Source organism: Rousettus aegyptiacus, unplaced genomic scaffold, assembly GCF_014176215.1.
Source record: "Rousettus aegyptiacus isolate mRouAeg1 unplaced genomic scaffold, mRouAeg1.p scaffold_m13_p_10, whole genome shotgun sequence".
In the NCBI taxonomy this organism is placed as follows: domain Eukaryota; kingdom Metazoa; phylum Chordata; class Mammalia; order Chiroptera; family Pteropodidae; genus Rousettus; species Rousettus aegyptiacus.
This window is the reverse complement of record NW_023416285.1, coordinates 81,727,751-81,744,969: the sequence shown is the minus strand read 5'-3', so window position 1 is coordinate 81,744,969 and position 17,219 is coordinate 81,727,751. Positions and strand designations below refer to the sequence as shown.

At 32.7% G+C, this 17,219-nt stretch overlaps 1 protein-coding gene across 7 annotated transcripts in view; it reads right to left on the bottom strand.

Moving 5' to 3' along the window:
• The window catches only part of ODAD2 (outer dynein arm docking complex subunit 2), a 135,944-nt gene that overhangs the window by 51,761 nt on the left and 66,964 nt on the right, over positions 1–17,219 (bottom strand). For all 7 annotated transcript variants that reach the window (XM_016160769.2, XM_016160766.2, XM_016160770.2 and 4 more), the window contains one exon: positions 4,411–4,525. In XM_016160769.2, coding sequence (XP_016016255.1) covers positions 4,411–4,525 — 115 coding nt within the window. The remainder of the gene's footprint in view (positions 1–4,410; positions 4,526–17,219) is intronic.

Below are 17,219 nucleotides of genomic sequence, written 5' to 3'. Positions count from 1 at the left end.
TGACAGATATGGCGAGACTCTGAAGGAGCGATAGCTTGTCTGAAGGCATAGCTTGTGCTTTCTTCCCATTTGCATTGCTCTTAGCTGTGACTGACAATGGCTGGTTTCTGTAGCATTACTCAGTGCCATTAATCCAGACTAAGTAGTTATTTATTTCAAAATGATGCCAAATCCTATGATCATATGTTAATAAGTCTAAATGACTTGCAAAAGCATCTTTTGTAAAAAAAAATATATATATATGTAGAAATGCTATCTTAGAAAATAAAAGGCAATTTTTCTTAAAAAGCTGAGTCATATTAATTTACTTGAATGAAGGATGGGTGGGTAGGGGGAGTGGTGGGGAGGAGGAGGGAAGAATGGGCCAAAATTTCTGGCACGATCTCTTTTTGCTGCAAGCTGATACTCAGCATATTAACAACAACAACAAAAACAAAAACATTTCATGCCTCGCCTCTACTCTTCCTCAGAACTTATAATATTAGAAAACAATTTTAATTTTCCTAAAAATGATAAAATATACAAAATGCTACTTGAAAATGCTAAATTGGACATAATCAAGTAGGAGACGTTTTGTATGGTGATGTGAAAAAAAGGAAACATGAGATAACTAAAAGAGTTCCAACTACACATAACCTCCATGCATACAGACACTTGCAAGTATCTTTACCCATAACGTTTCAGCCAATCCAAAAGGCAATTATTGTAAAATACACTATTGTTTACATACCACCAAGAAAGAGAATACACTGCTCTTTAACCTATGACACAATGTAATTATAAAACACATCCTTGGAGAACTATGCTCAAATTTTTACCAGTAAGTCAAAGATGCGTTTATTTTTCCCCCTTGAAAGAACATTCTAGAGAGGCTCAAATGAGAATCTTATTTCATTTAACCTCACTCTCTTTTTTTTAACACTGGAAACTTAATTGCATGAATGTTATGCATTTGTGCTAAGATGCAAAAAAACGGGGGGCATACAAAATATAATGTGTACCTGCATGGGGTTTGGCAAAGGGTGCTAAATGAATTCTGTTGAATTAATAAAATTATTTGATATGCCTAGAGTTAAAGTTAAATCATTGCTAACTTTTAATTTTACTATATTCACGTATTGCCACAAAATTCTTCAAGGCAAAGTAAAAATTTAAATGTAAATGCTTATAAAGTATAAACCCAATCCAATTACTAGTTAATACCGTGATATGTTCTTCTCTGGCATCATTTTATATTCTGGGGGTTTCACACTTACCTAAAAGCCACCCAGGGAAGTAACAGAACATGTTGTACCTCCTTGGGTATCCTTGGATGGCATACATGGGTGAAACTGAGAGATAAGCTCATACGATCCTCAGATTCCCACAGCATGAGTTAAAAATTGAACTAAACCCAAACAAAATCTTTTCTATTTTTGATTTGTGATTAATTTTTGGTGTAAGTATTGAAAACCAAATCAATCGAAAATTCATGGATTTTAAATAAGAATTTGGTTTAGTGTGAAAAGGATTCATCAATAAAATGTAAAATGTTTTAAAGCTTACTAAAACAAATACGGCATGGCCCAAAAGTCTTAGTGCAGTTTCATGCTCTAATTACTTCAGAAGTATAAATGCTTCAAATTTTGAAAAAATAATATATATTTCATTTTCACATGCTTAGTTTTGTGAATTTTGATACCACATTTTTAATTTTAATATTTTAATCTCTCTCACTAAAGATGGCACTGACTAAAACAAAACATTTAAGTTAAAATTTTACTTCGAAGTATCCAAAATTGAACAAGTATAAAGTTAAATAATAGAACTTTCAAATGATTTTTAAGATTATTTAAAAAAAAACAGACTATTGTTTAGAGCAGTTTTAAGTTCACAGAAAACATGAGCAGAAGGCTTTGAAATTTCCCATATCCCCCTGTGTTCACACACGCATAGCCTCCCCATTATCAGCATAATGGAATCCCACTGTACGGCACACACGACGGTATGTATCAAAGACATTTTTAAAATATCCCCCACCCCAGAGTGGTACACTGAATATATTTTTTAAATTTTGTAGTATTTACATCTTTGAAGTTCTCAAATCTTAAAACAGCACTAAGACTTTTAGGACATCCGTTATTTTCTAAAGGAATAGGGATTTTTCTTAACAAAGCGATCACCGGGGAAAATCTTGGAAATGAAGTGAACGAGGGAAAGATTTCTTTTCTTCATGACTCTTTCACTCAGGAGTAAAAAGAAGGGAGCTGAAGTTATTTTTGTTTATTGAGAAGACGTCAAAGTTGGTGGGAATAGAGAGCAAGCAGAGGGCAGGTGAGGTTCAAGAGCAATGGAACAAGCAGGAGCTCTTCATAGCGGTGTGGATCTAGTCTAGGCCTTGGGGCCATAAGCTAAAGACAGACAGGTTGTGCTGTGTTTAAAGTCTGAGTGTGGTTCAGTTTAGGTAGCTATCATAGCTGGCCCTTCAGGATGGAATATCTTTTAATATCAGTAATAGATAAGTAGGCAGATTTGGAATTGAAGTTCATAATAATAAAGGATATAATTTGTACATAATAAAAGCACTAAGTAGAAATGTTATCTACACAAATGGTATCTTGCCAATGAAAATATTAACTTCTAATATTTAAATTTATATTTTCAATGATGATTGACAATTAACCAGTATCTATAACATCCTTTTCCTGGAAAAGCAAAGACCTTTAGTATATTTTTACCTATTACCTTCCACTACCTAACATGTTTTCTGAATCATCTGATAGTTTAGATTCAGATTGTTAATATGATAGTATTATCTGTTTTTATTTTATGCCATAATTTAACAAAAGTCTTTTTTAATAATTTGAAAGACATATTATCAACACAAATTCACATTTAACTATAGATTCTCATTAGTTTATGGTTATTATTGTTTCTGTAATTCATTTTTTGTTTTTCTGTAGAATCTTTTGTTTTGTTGGAAGATATTCTTTTTTTTTAGAAAATATTCAGAGAGGATAAATTTCCTGAATCTTCACAATTCTAAAAGAAAAAATGTCTTTATTCTGTCCTTACTCTATACTCACTTGAACGCTAGTTTTGTAGGATATAGAATTCCAGAATAAAAAGATTTTCCACTAAGGGCAGTAAAAGCTTTGTTTCATTTTGTTTTAGAATTTATTGCGAACAATGTTAAATCTAATACTGGTATGATTCTTGTTCCTTGCTTTTCCTTTCCTTTAGTTTCTGAAAACATCACATTTTAATTTATGTTGTGTACAGATAACTTCGTTTTTCCTGCTTTGCACTAAGTGGATCTTTTCGATCTGATGACTATAATCACATCGTTTCTTGGCCTTTTGGCCAAGATCAAGTGAAGACTTTAATCTGTCTTCAGGGCTTCTGTTTACCTTTTTTTTTAAATGGCTAGTTCTTCTTTTCAATTGCTCTCTTTCTTTCTGGTATTTTCATGACCTATATCCTTTTTCCTTTCTCTTTACATTTCCTTTTACTAGACTTTATCTTCCAGATAATACTCAGTCATACCCAATATGGTATTTTTCTCTTCTACTAAATTTACTGTTTCACCAAATTTATTTTTATTTCCAGAAACCCTTTCTTAATCTATGACTGTCCAGAAAAGTCATAGATTATATTAGTATATATCACAATTCACTTTTTACAAAAGATTATTTCTAATCACAAATATTTAGGATGATATTTAGAATTGTATTAACTTTATTATAGGAATTAAATTCTTTAGATAAAAATGTTCAACAAAGAGAAATACCTCCAGCAACAAGGATCTTAAAGGGAAATCCCTAAACCTATAGCAAAGAATTTCAAGTAAAGTTAACAGATAAAGGCGGAAAGAGATCTTTAAAGATAATAAAATTTATAAATGAAGAGCTAAGTCTTCAGCAACTTTTAGTTCAGTCTTTGTTCTCGTGAAAATATTTCATCCATAGGTTTTATATCGTCTTTATCGCACATAAGAAAAGTAAGATTTGTGAAATTAAGTGACTTTTTCAAGGTAACAAAAAAATGTAGTGATCCCTCACTGTCACATTTGAGGCTATAAATAAAATAGAAGCCATCTTGTGCTTCTGAAAGTAGCCAATATGCAGTCAATTTTCTTATCACTCAAGAGATAAGAACGGTCAACTTCTTCATCTTGATTTACCACGAGTACTTGTTTCAATTGCACCAGGCAGGTAGAACCTGGTAATAACTGCTGCCCAGTTTCAGTAGGTATTTAAAAACTGACTAGGAAAAGACATTGCTCAAAAATTATTTTGGCACAAGTGTTAAGCACTCTTTTCCACCAGATAAATCTGACCAAAAATAAGCCAGAAGTAATTAGTGACCTGTGATGACATTATTCATTATAGTATTAGAGATTCTAGAATCAATTGATCGGTAGTCTATTACCTTGGCATTTTGGATGCAGGGACAAAGAGCCCAAGCTGCACTGGCCTTAACGTCTGGGTGAGGATTTTTCAGCAGGGACCACAACAAACGAACTCCATCTAAGCGATCAATTATCCTATTGTGAAACCAAAAACAGAGGTATAAACTGTGATTAGCACATGAAAGTGAAAATTTAAATGGCCTATCTATTCACATAATTCTAATTTTTTTCTCCTTTTGACATTTGGCTTTTTTTTTTTTCAACTTCAACAACAGTAAGGATGTAACATGTCATTGAATTGTGAATGCTCTGATTTCAGTTTTAAATTCATGACATGGAAAGCAAGCTCCACGATAATTATGATTCACATAAACTTAAAGTCAAGCCATGTAATTTTTTAATTAGCTGTACACAGACTGTTAGCTAGATGTAAAAATACTAGTTTCTTTCATATAGTAACATCTAAATATTTTCCAAAACAAATATTTATGCCTCAAAACTCTGCAGTTACCTTTTTTATTTGGTCTATGTTTAATTGACTTACCTTACTGTATGACATATTTTGAACTCCGCCAGTCCTAATCTAGCATTAGGAATTAAAATCATTACACCACAGTGCATCCTTTGTTGGGCACGAATAACACGTAACTTGTTTTCCATGTGCTCCGACTGTGTTATAATTACTTAAACACTCTGCAATCAAAATATCTTCATGACTAGCTGAAAAATGAATTATCATCAGAGTCATCTCTACACCATCTGTCTTCTGTTTATACATCAATCAGTCCAGGGAACAGAACCTCAAATTAACAACCACTGAGTGCAGGCAGTTGAGAAGAAGGCCAAACAAAACTTAATATCATTTACAAACATGACTTTGTTCAGAAAGATATGTTAAACTCAAAGCAGATGAGAAAAGATAAAGAACGTCAAAATTTCTTTGATTTTTTAATCTCAAATTGCGTTAAACACATGTAGTTTTTAGTCATGGACAAAACAAATACCACTAAGCTTAAAATGCCATTCAAATTCTTTCTGAAAGTCAACATAAAAACATCTTTATTTCTTGATTAGCTGAGATGAGTTTGCCAGAAAAAAAAGTATTATTCCAAAGGTTCCAAGTAGGATGTCATTTCTGCATAACTGTATAAAACAATTGGTAATGCAAATGGTGTATAGTAAGAGATAAACTCTTTCTTTAAAAGAATAACTTATAATAAGAAAAAAATGCATTGAGAAAGTGTTTTAACCCAAAGTTTAACTAAATAGCTTTAGAAACCTGAAGTTCTGTCAATATCATGCAGAGAGAAAACAAAGTTTTATTTCTCAATTTATGGAAGCTGTAAAGAGAGATACTGAGCACTTCACAGCAAAAGATTTACTTTATAAACTTAAGCTTACTGCTTTACATATGCCACTGAAAACATAACTGATTCTGCTCCTTGGGTCTCTATTTTTCCACATGTAATTTCTCAATGAATGACAGGTCTGTCTTACCCTCTCACAAATGTAGCAGTAAAATTTGCACTAGTAATATCTATACAATGCTGGATATAACTTTTCATTAGAGTGGAAGTCATTCAGATGGCACACATTTTTCAATTTAAAATAAGAAGGATAACTCAATGCTGGACCTCCTTCCCAGGCAAAATTTTACAAGTAACTATAAACACTTACTATTAATTATAAAATTATATCTACTGTCCCCAACCCTCACCCCAAACCCAAAGCAATTCATCAGCTACTTAGTTACATAGGATGAGGATTTTAACCCCATTACTCAGCATATTACAGAGTAATAAATAACCTTAGAGGAGGACAATATTTTCAAAAATCATTTTCAAACACAGGAACTAACAAAGTCAGGGGTAGCCAACTTCAGGGTTTATTTTTGTCCCTTCCACTTCCTTCTTCCTCATCCCCTGTATCAACCTGTTGACCACTAATGTTTACCTCACGATAACTCGACTATCCCTGCCCCAACTCCTCCATTCTCCCTGCAGCACCTACTAATTCTGGTCTTTACTACCTCATATCAGGACTGCTGCTGTGCCTACAAAACTTGGTTTTGTATCTTCAATTTCTCTCAGTTCCAATCCATCCTAGATATACCTGTGAAATGCATCTTCCTAAAGGACCTTCTGAGCTTTTGCAGTAACTCCTTGAGGGCAGGACCCCAGGGATATTCATTCTGTTCATCATACCACACTACACATTCAATCAACACGGAAATATCACCCCCAGGAGAAAGTCTCCAAGGGCTTCCCATCACCTGCAGCATATTAAAACTTCAATTCTTGAACTCCATATTCAACATGTCCAACGAGCTGCTGAGTTCCTCCCAATTCCCTATATGTAGACATCCTCTAATAAAACTCTTTGGCCATCCACTAAACACTAAGTGCTAAGCATACAGAAAAAACAGATACAGTCAATTCTTGCTACTGGGGATAGTTATGTTCTATAAAGTTGCTGAAAATGGTGAATTAGTAAATGCTAAACCATGTTCCTAGGAGAAATATAAAATTTTGTCTCTGAGGGCGTCTAGTCAGAACGATTTCATCAACTAATCAATATATAACCTTGTTTTGTGTGTTTCTGTTTAAAGGCACCTTATTTAATATGCGTGGTTGATTCATTGACATGGAACCCAGGGCCAACAGCACTATGAAGCCAACACACATTTTCTCTGTCGGGTGCATCCAGCCTTCATGTGCTTAGGAACCACAGACTATACAGCACGGCCACACTGCTTTGGGGCCATTTTTAACAGTAAAATCATCAGCTCAAAGCACACAAATGTGAGAAATGGGATGTTAAATAGACTGTGAAATGGACACTTGTTTACAGTATGAGCTGAAACAAGAAGGCAGATAGTGGCCTTCTTCAACCTCAGCTGGAAACGTGTACCAGGTGACTCAAAATTTTCACTGCTTTGCACATGTCCGAGATTGATGGTGAACATGCTCTAAGTATTGATTTAGGGGTTACAAAGAAATTTTATCAGGGATACAAATTCACAAATACAAAATCTGCAAATAATGAGGATTTTAATTGTTTTTCAGAAACCTAGAGTCTACTAAGGGAGATAAAGAGATCATTATAATGTATTATAATAAATGCTACAATTGATGTGTTATAGAGTTCCCTGCGAACACATACAGGAGACACCAGTTGACTCACAAGCCAAAGAAATTCTCCCAACTATAAGCCTTTGCCCATGCCATCGCCATCTTTTGTTATAATAATTCATTTTTTAAGGTTGCCATTTTAAAAACAAAGCCTCTCCCACAAATCCTCTGATTTCTACCCCTTTTGAGCTTCTTGCGAGTTTTGCTGTCCCCTTTTCTGGCAGTTATAACACATTGCTTTGCTTTGTTGTAGTCATGTATGTATGCTGTTTATGCCCACTACGCTTAGGCACACAACCATAGCCAGTGAATATTGGTTAAATGGGCTCAAAAGAGGATAACCTCCTTCTTAATGAATCAAAAATCTCTCCCAATACAAATATATTCATTCTTAACCTCATACTTGCAAAAGACATGCTCAAATTATAAATACATCCAGAAGAGAAAGTTTTCATCTGAAATTGTCTCCAAGTTCAAAGTGCATTTGTACAGAATTTCTGTACAACTATTTTGCTTTTTGCATATACAACGACGGGCTAATACATGGTATTAATTTACGCCACTGTCCATTTACAGTGCGTCTATCTCCTTCTGCATTGTTTTTTATTTTGATTAGCATCTCGCTGTTGAGTTCATACCCAGCACTATGTTGGCTCTTCCCGTTTTTACTATCAATAGAATTTAACAGCAATTCTTCGACATTATAAAAACAAATCAAAATTATGTTTTCAAAATCCTCGACTCTTCATAGAAATCAAACTGGGTGGCTGACAGAATAACTTTTCTAGAAAGAACAAATATATATACACACACACATACATGTAGATACACACACATATATATATACTGGCTATTAAAAAAACAAATGAACCCAAAAAGATGCAGTGCTTATGTTTTTCAGTTTCTTTAACATTTGCCAGAATTGTTAAGAAGTCTGGCTGGCTTGTCTGCACATTGAGGCCACATATGAACAAATGTGAAATGCTTGTGCCCACATAGTAGGTGTGGCTAAGGTTGTAGCAATTCTTTCTGTCGATATCAATACATCTATTTTGAAACCATAATTTTGCATGATTTCTAAAAATTTCATATTTGATGAAAACTGCATGGATAAATACTGTTGTATGACAATGGCTCACATTACATGTGGTTACCCAGATCACGGTATTCTTAAAACCACATTAAGGACCACAACGGGTATCTGTAGGTTTTGAAACCAAGTTGGCAATTCAGTAAAAATGGAAACATAAATAATGTCAGAATTAGATGATTATCCCTGTGAAAAACAATTAAACAAGAATTTTACTTATTTATACAAAAGTCTCAAAGTTTTCAGGTATATATCTCTATGTATTATTTTTAAAAAGTTATGGAAGACCAAATTTGGAGGAAAGATATACACGTGACAGCCTCTGGAAAAGGATGTTCCAGAATTCCTTGGTCTTGGTAAAGCAGAATGATGATCTATCTTTTTATAGTTGTGTAAGCAATATGATTAGAAAAGCTCTAGAAACTTTTTCTCAGAAAAATTATTCATTCTTACAGTAAAGTTGAAGAGAGTGCCTATCACGTGCTGGGCAATTTTTGAGGCACTAGAGATTTGTTTCCATCATGAAAGCAAATAGAAATCTCTGCTCTCATGGAGCTATATTCTTTTGGGAAATGATATAAAAGAGAAATCTATATACTCTATAAAATACTGAGAAGTGACTAGAGCAAAATCAAGCAGAGAAGGGGATACAGGAGTCGTGGGATGGAGACAGAGGGTACAAGGAGGCAGTGTCAATGAAACAGAGCCAGCCACAGGACTCTGGATTTCCAGAACCTACCTACTGCTGTCCCTGGCATGGCGACAATCAATAAATACTAAAGAAAAGTTATTCAGACGCCCTTACATTCATCAAATATTCATGTTGGAACCTAGAGTAAATTTACTCCAGCACTTTTTAAGACAATGAGAAAACAGAGTGGCCTGACCAACTCTGTATGACATGTTGGTTGTATAAACAAAACATAATTTATTCTTTCCTTTATAAAATAAATGTACATGACTTCGGTGAGTACATTGCAAGAAATCCACATTTTAATCTTAAATTTAAATCCCTATCTCGATATCATCAGGAATGTATAAATTATAGATAGAGGTTATGAGGAGTGAAAAGGAAGTTTCCAGGCCAGGAAGGTGAGTGGACAAAGGAAAGAGGCATCTCAAGCTGAATAGGTTTCGGGGAAGGCATGGAGCACAGTGGAGTTTTGGCCCTGGGGATGATGTGCTTGGGGATGAGGAATGAGTCTGCAGAGTTATACATGGCAGACCTGGAAAGCTCTGTGTGAAAACAAATGAATGAAATATAAAGGATTCCTATTCTAGAAGCCCAGGGTTCATTTAAAAATGAGCAGTATATACAATTGCAGGAGTCAGCTTGTAACAAAAGTACAGAAGCAGCACGCATTGCTAATTTCCCCCAATAACAATAAATTCTAACAAAATAGGAAAATACTTCAATGGATTGTAAGTAAATATGATTTTGTTTCCTGTTGAATTTTATATTTACATATTACTATGAGTGTTATTCATATCATTCAACAGTTTTCAAAAGCATAAGAGACTTTTTCAACATATAAGCTAACAAATTCTCAGGTATAAAATCGAAGTACAGTTGACTTGAACAAAATGGGTTCAAACTATGTGGGTCCACTTTTATGTGGATTTTTTTTTCAATAAATACTGTAAATGTATTTCATCTTCTTTAGGATTTTCCTAATAACATTTTCTTTTCTCTAGCTTACTTTATTCTAAGGATATAGTATTACTACATATATAAAATGTGTCAATTGTTTACATTCTTGGTAAGGCTTCCAGTCAACAGTAGGCTATTAGTAGTTAAATTTTGGGGGCGTCAAAATTTAAGTGCAGATTTTTAACGAGGTGAGGGGTTGGTGCCCCTAACCTCCACATTGTTCAAGGGTCAATTATAAACAAAAAGTTATGATGAAGAAAAATTTTTAAAAATCACCCCAATTTTCCCAATTCCCTGGTCTCTGTATAAAGAATTTTCTGTCTCTAAGCAAACATGTGGACATGCAACATTATGGAGTTTTTCTATATGTGGTGTTTTACAACTTGCCTTGCTAATTCAATATATATGATGCAGCTTCCTCCACTGTTAATGAATACAGTGAATATAGATTTATAATAATCATTTTTAAATGGCTAGATAGTATTGTTGTAATGGTGTACAATAAAGGATCATATCTAATTGATTCTTTATTGATATAAATGAGGTTCTTTTTAGTTTTGCATAATAACATAAAGAAATAATACTGCAAAAGCCATCCTTGCATCTTTTTTGCAATACAGTGATTGTATTCTTGGGAGAAATACTAAGAAATGGAATTGCTCATTAAGAATTTTATGTATTTTAAATATTAATACATATCGACAGACTGTACTCCATAAAAGTTATGTCAATTTGATTCTCATAAACAGATCATGAGAATACCAGTCACCAGCATTGGCTACTATCTTAATTTTGCCACTCTATCAAGTGTAAAAATCTTTATTTTTTGCCTAATTTTTTTCTCTCTTCCCATTATGGAAAATTTCAAACATGTTTAAGAGGTTTTTTTAATTAGTAAAGTAAATACCAGTAAACACAGCCCTCAAAGTTTAACATATTTGTGTTATCTATTAAAATAACTGTGTGTTCATTTTTTTCAAAATAATTTGCAAGTTATAGACATCATAACATTCACAACTAAAAATGTAAAAAATTTAATCTTTTAAACGTAAGTGCAATCTTTCATATTATCATTGTACCATTATTACATTTGTGAAATTCCCTAACATAATTAAATACACAGTTCAGATTCAAATATTCCCAATTGTTCTCAAAAACTCCTTTAGAGCCCTTTAAAAAACAAACAAAACCTGGATTCAAAAAAAAGGGCACATATATTTTATACATTTTTAAAGTCTCATTTAATTTAGAACATTTTTATGGCATTGACTCTAAGGAGATCAGGCCTGATGTCTTGTAGAAAATCCCACAATTTGAGCTTGTCTGATTGCTTCCTTGGTGTTATTTAACTTTCCCTTCTATCCCATTTTCTATAAACAGGAAGCTAGATTTAAAGTCTGAGCTTGATTCAAATTACACATTTTTTTTTTTGCAAAATACATTATAGGTGATGCTAGGTACCTCACACTGCAACACATGAAGATGCTTATAATGTCCAATTGTTCCATTCTTAGATGCAAAGTTTGGTCATTTATTTACACTGATGACCACTAGAACTCTCCATTGCAAAGAAATATTTTTCCATTTTCATTGAATAACAATCTGTGGGGTCTCACTTGGTCACTGTGAGAAGGTCCTGTCCCAATAAACTTTTCACTTCTTTACAGTTTTAGCATCTGGTAATTATCCTTGCCTAAAAGAATTATTTTATTGGTAGTTACAGTGATTCTTCTAATTCTGTCTACTCTATTTTTTAGCTCACATTCTTCTATAAAGAGGAGCTTTCCCTCATTAAATGGGGCTTAGTTATCCTCCAGAAAGGCAGAATAATGTTTAATCCTTTCCCTTTACTTATCAATTTGTGACATAAGGAGTTATTTTAGTAGTCTTCTTCACTGGAAGCAAAGGAGAGTTTTCTTCTTCCTCAAAATTTAAAATTTTATGTAACTAAATCTATCAATCATTTCCTTTATAATTTTGATCTTTAGCTTATGCTTAGCCATCCATGCCCCAAGATAATAAAACTGCATATTTCTTCTGCTCTCTTAAAACTTACTTTGTTTATAGTTAAATATTTTAATTACTTGAATTTTCTATAAAAAGTAGGGATCCAGCTTTTTTCTTCATTAAAATGCCATTATCATATCTTAAATTTTGATAGGCATTTATATAAATATAGACATCAACATTTAGTGCTATCTATTGTATTCCATTGATCTATCCATATCTGTACTGTTTGTTTTTAATACATGTATGAGTTCTAATGACTGAACAATAACCTACAAAATGGATACCCTTTAATTCTATAAAATAATTTGTTGCTTCCTGATTAAGCGACACATATAATTTGACTATGATTTTGCACTTTTCAAAAATGTTTATAATTGAATTCAGAAGAAAATTCTGAGACCAGAAACATCAAAAATTATTTAAAAGGATTGAAATAAAAATGCTAAATATGAAAACTAAGGTATAAGAAATGAAGAGTTTATTATAAGGGCTTAACAGCAAACTGGACATAACAGAGGGGAAAAAAGGTACTCAAATTGAAAAATAAGGGAAAAAGTCACCAAAAAAAGTCCAATGTATGAGAGATATTATTAAATGAAACAATATATGGAGGAACAGGAGGAGGAGGAAAGACAGAATATTTGTAAGGACAGTGACTGAGGACTTTCTAAAATTAATGAAAGACATTAATCTATAGGTCTAAGAAGCTCAGTGAATCTTAATGGGATAAATACAATGAAAACCTCATCTAAACATGTAATCGAACTGCTGAACCCAAAGATATAGAGCAGATCGTAAAAGCAACTAAAGAAAAACAAATACATTAGGTATAGAAACTTATGATAAAAATTATGATAAAAGCTGTCTTTTCACGGGAAACAATAAGAAGATTAATAACAATAAGAATTTTAAAAAGAGCTAGAAGAAAATGACAATCTAGACTTCTATACCCAGTGAAGATATCCTTCAAAAATGATGGCAAAGCCCTTTCCCTTTGCCTCCTGAACAATTCAGCCCTAAAGTAATGATGTGGGGCAGAACAATGTAGGCATCCACAGTGGAAGGCAAGATGAGTTTAGTGGCCCAGGATGGAGTGTGAAAGCTCAAGGAAGAGGAACAGGAGGATGAACAGGGAATCTCTACCTATAGGGCAAACCAGGGATGGGATATCTGATACTAAATAAAGTGATCAGAGCACTTTGAATGGGGGGTACAACTCAGTGTGGGAAGACAGAACCCTAGAAGAATGGGGGTATATCCCTACTGAGAATCAGCTGTTGTGTGGTGACAAAGCCTGAACAAGGTGAAGAGGGTGTCAACAGAGTGGAGAAGCCTTACATGGGAAGTCAGAGGTGAGCAGAGTGAGGAGTAAAGTATTACAAGGGAAAGGTGGTCCAGTATGGGGCACCAAAGCCAAAATAAGCTAAAAAGAGCATCTAAAAAGAGCCTGGGCAATCCAGCATGCTATACCAGAGTCACAGCAGGGTGAAGAGCATCTACAAAGTGGACAAAATTGGAATGAAAATAGAAGACTGGTTACACATAGGGAGATCAGTCAAATAAGTAAGGATGGAAATCAGCTTCTCACTGTCAATGACGAGAATTACAGAAGAAAAACTAGAAACAAATATAACCAATTATGGAAGATTTTAACACCCCTTTCTGAGGAGTTGATATAAAAAAAAAAATTTTTAAAACATGTAAATATATAAAAGACTGAAGAACACACCTGAACAAGTGGCCTAATCAACATTTTTAAAAATACTACTATACTATACAACTCTATAGTATACATTTTTTTTCCCAGTGCAAATGAAACATGCTTGGGCCATAAAGCTAAATATGAGAGAACTTAAATCACCAAGAATATAATGTCTGACCACATAGTTTTAAACTAGAAATCAGAAGCAATGTAGTATCTGGAAAATATTCAAATTTTTAAAAGTTAAGTCCTGGGCCAAATAGAAATCACAGAGAAAAATAGGAAATATTTTGAATTGAATAAAAGTGAAAGCACAACTTATATTTGTGGATGAAGCTAAAACAGTGCTTAGAGCTATAAATGCTTACATACTAGAAAAGAGCTGACTTATCTAATATCAATAATCACAACTTTTACTTTAAACTAGAAAAAGCAGCAAAAATTAAAATCCAAATAAGTACAATAAATAATGAAAATAAGATGAATAAACCACTTGAACAAGAGTTGACAAACTTTTTATGTAAAGATCCAGGCAGTGAATATTTTAGGCTTTGTAGGCAATATCTGATCTCTGTTGCATATTCTTCTTTGTTTTGTTTTTTTGTATTTTTTTCAAAACACTTTTAGCTTATAGTTTATATAAATGAGTTCTCTCAGAGACTGATTAGAAGAGACACAGAGAGGGCAAAAAGTTATTCTATAGCACAGAAATTTAACAATAAATTTGTATCTAGAATACGAAAAGAACTTCAAATCACTAAAAAAGAGCTCCAAAAAAATCCAATTTAAAATGGACAAAACGAATAAAGTGCAAAATAATACACATGGATAGTAAGCACATGGAAAATCACTGATGATTAATAATGACTCATCAATTACTCATCATTTTCATCTGAAAAATGAAATCTACAATGATTTTTTTTTCCTATTAGAATAATTAAATTTTTTAAAAACACCAATAACACTAAATATTGGCAATGATGAAAATGTAAAATTGTACAACCCCTTTTGCATACTATTTGGAAGTTCTAATGAAGTTAAACTCCCATCATATAATTTAGAAATTCCACTCCCAGAATAGGCAAATTAACGTATAGTGAAGGAAATCAGAAGGCAGTTGCTTAGGGTGGAAGTGGGAATTGACTGGATAATACTATGAGTAAACCTTGTTGGGAGAAGGAAATGTTTTATATTTTATTTTGACTGGTGGTTATAAGAGTGCATACTATTGTTAAAATGTATCAAATTGAACAATTAATCTAGAATTTTGAACAAAAATAGACAAAACCCAACACAGACTATATGCTTCTATTAGTTTCCAAATAGAAACAAAACTAAACTATGTTTTAGAGGGATGCATTCTCGAGTATAAAATTATGAAAACAAAGCAAGATACTAATTGTCATAAAAGGCAAGAGAGGTGGCTGTAGGTGAGCTGTGATAACGAGAAGCTGCCAAGGAGTTTTGGGGTAATGACAATATTCTACTTCTTTGCTTGGGTGGCAGTTACACGAATCTCCCCTTTCTAATACTTTACTAATGTGTTCATTTACATTCGCACCTCATCTGTGTGATATTTCACAAATTGAAAGTTTTAAAAATGTTCTTTAATTTCATAGCGAACACAAATATACATAAGAAATAGTACTGAACAGCCCATTTATTCAGCTATTGAACTAAGCCCATATGACAACTGGCTGGATGAGATATATAATGTGGAGAAATAAATTCCACATAATCCTCAAATTAAAAGTCCCTAGAGTTTGTTTTAAAATGAGAAAACTAAGATTCAGGAGATTAAATGATTGACACAATTGCTTTTCATTTGGCATTTTGGTATCTAGGTTAAATCCATATGCTTTAAAAAGTATGCAGATGAAAAACAAATACCAAAAAAATGTGAAAGGAAGGAAAAATGTCCTTACTGGTACAAATGTGTGAAGCATATATTCTATTTTATGTCTTGCATAAACTCTATAAGGTCACAAAGACTAGTTTTGTAGTAGAAGAAATATCTGGGCAGCCACAAAGAGATTAAATCTCTTCTGTATACAAACAAGCATAGTTTTCCTTTTTTTCCCTTTGAAAAGAACAAATAAACCCAATGTAAAAATAAAAAAAAACACTATGTAAATGCAACATAATTATGTTTAAACCACAGAAGACAGGAAATTTAGAGTTACAAATTCCATGGTAAGTTTTAATTCTATCCTTGTGTATATGTTTTATAAAAGAGTCTTTCATTACATGATCATGTAACACTAGATCATGTAACAATCAGTTCTGCAGATGTTTATTTTACAATGTGTGGAAGGAAAATATTTTATAGGATAAATTTTATGAAATTAGTATATTATTTAGGTAAATTGTTATGTAAAATTTCTTAGGATCCTAGATATTTACAGAATATTAATAGAAACATTTTTTTTCTTGATTGTTTTTAAAGAACATGAAATGTACTCTTTTATAGGCAGGCACTTACTTATATTTGAAAGCCAGCCTTTAGATTTTAAAGTTATTTTAAAATAGTGAAAAACTTAGGACATTTGGATGTTAGTATGTTTTGAATCATGTATGCCAGGCTTTTTGTACAAAAGAACAATAGAGACTAAAGTAAATCATGAAGACTTACAAGTTCATAACAAATACGAAAAAAAAAAAAAAACGTTGCTAGGGTTCCTGACAATTCATATATTTAAAATTTGATTTTTTAAAGGAAGAAAAAAACATTTATCCTGCCTTTCTTGTATAAATCATAATTCAGGTTAACCAAATAATTAGCAATCAACTAATTAGAATATAAAAATAAAAAATAAATCCTCAAGGCCTCTGGAGAAAAGGATCAAATAACTTACAAGACCAAAGAATTAGACTAGCATCAGACTTAAAAAAAAGGCAACAATGAAGTAGAATTTTCTTAATTCAATGAAAAAAAAGTAGGAACCAAAGATTTTATATCTAGCAAAGTTGTCTTCTGAGTATTTATAGAAAAATAACTTCACTGGATAGCCAAATGTGCTTCTACATTGCAAAGGAAAAAATTAATGAAACAGAGAGGCAATCTATGAAATGGGAGAAATATTTGCAAACCATATTTCTGACAAGGAGTTAATATTTAAAATATATAAGGAATTCATACAACTCAACCTCCTCCCCTCCAAAAAGAAAAAAAAACTAAATTAAAAAATAGAAAGAAGAACTGAAAAGACATTTTTACAAAGAAATATACAAATGGTCAGCAGGTA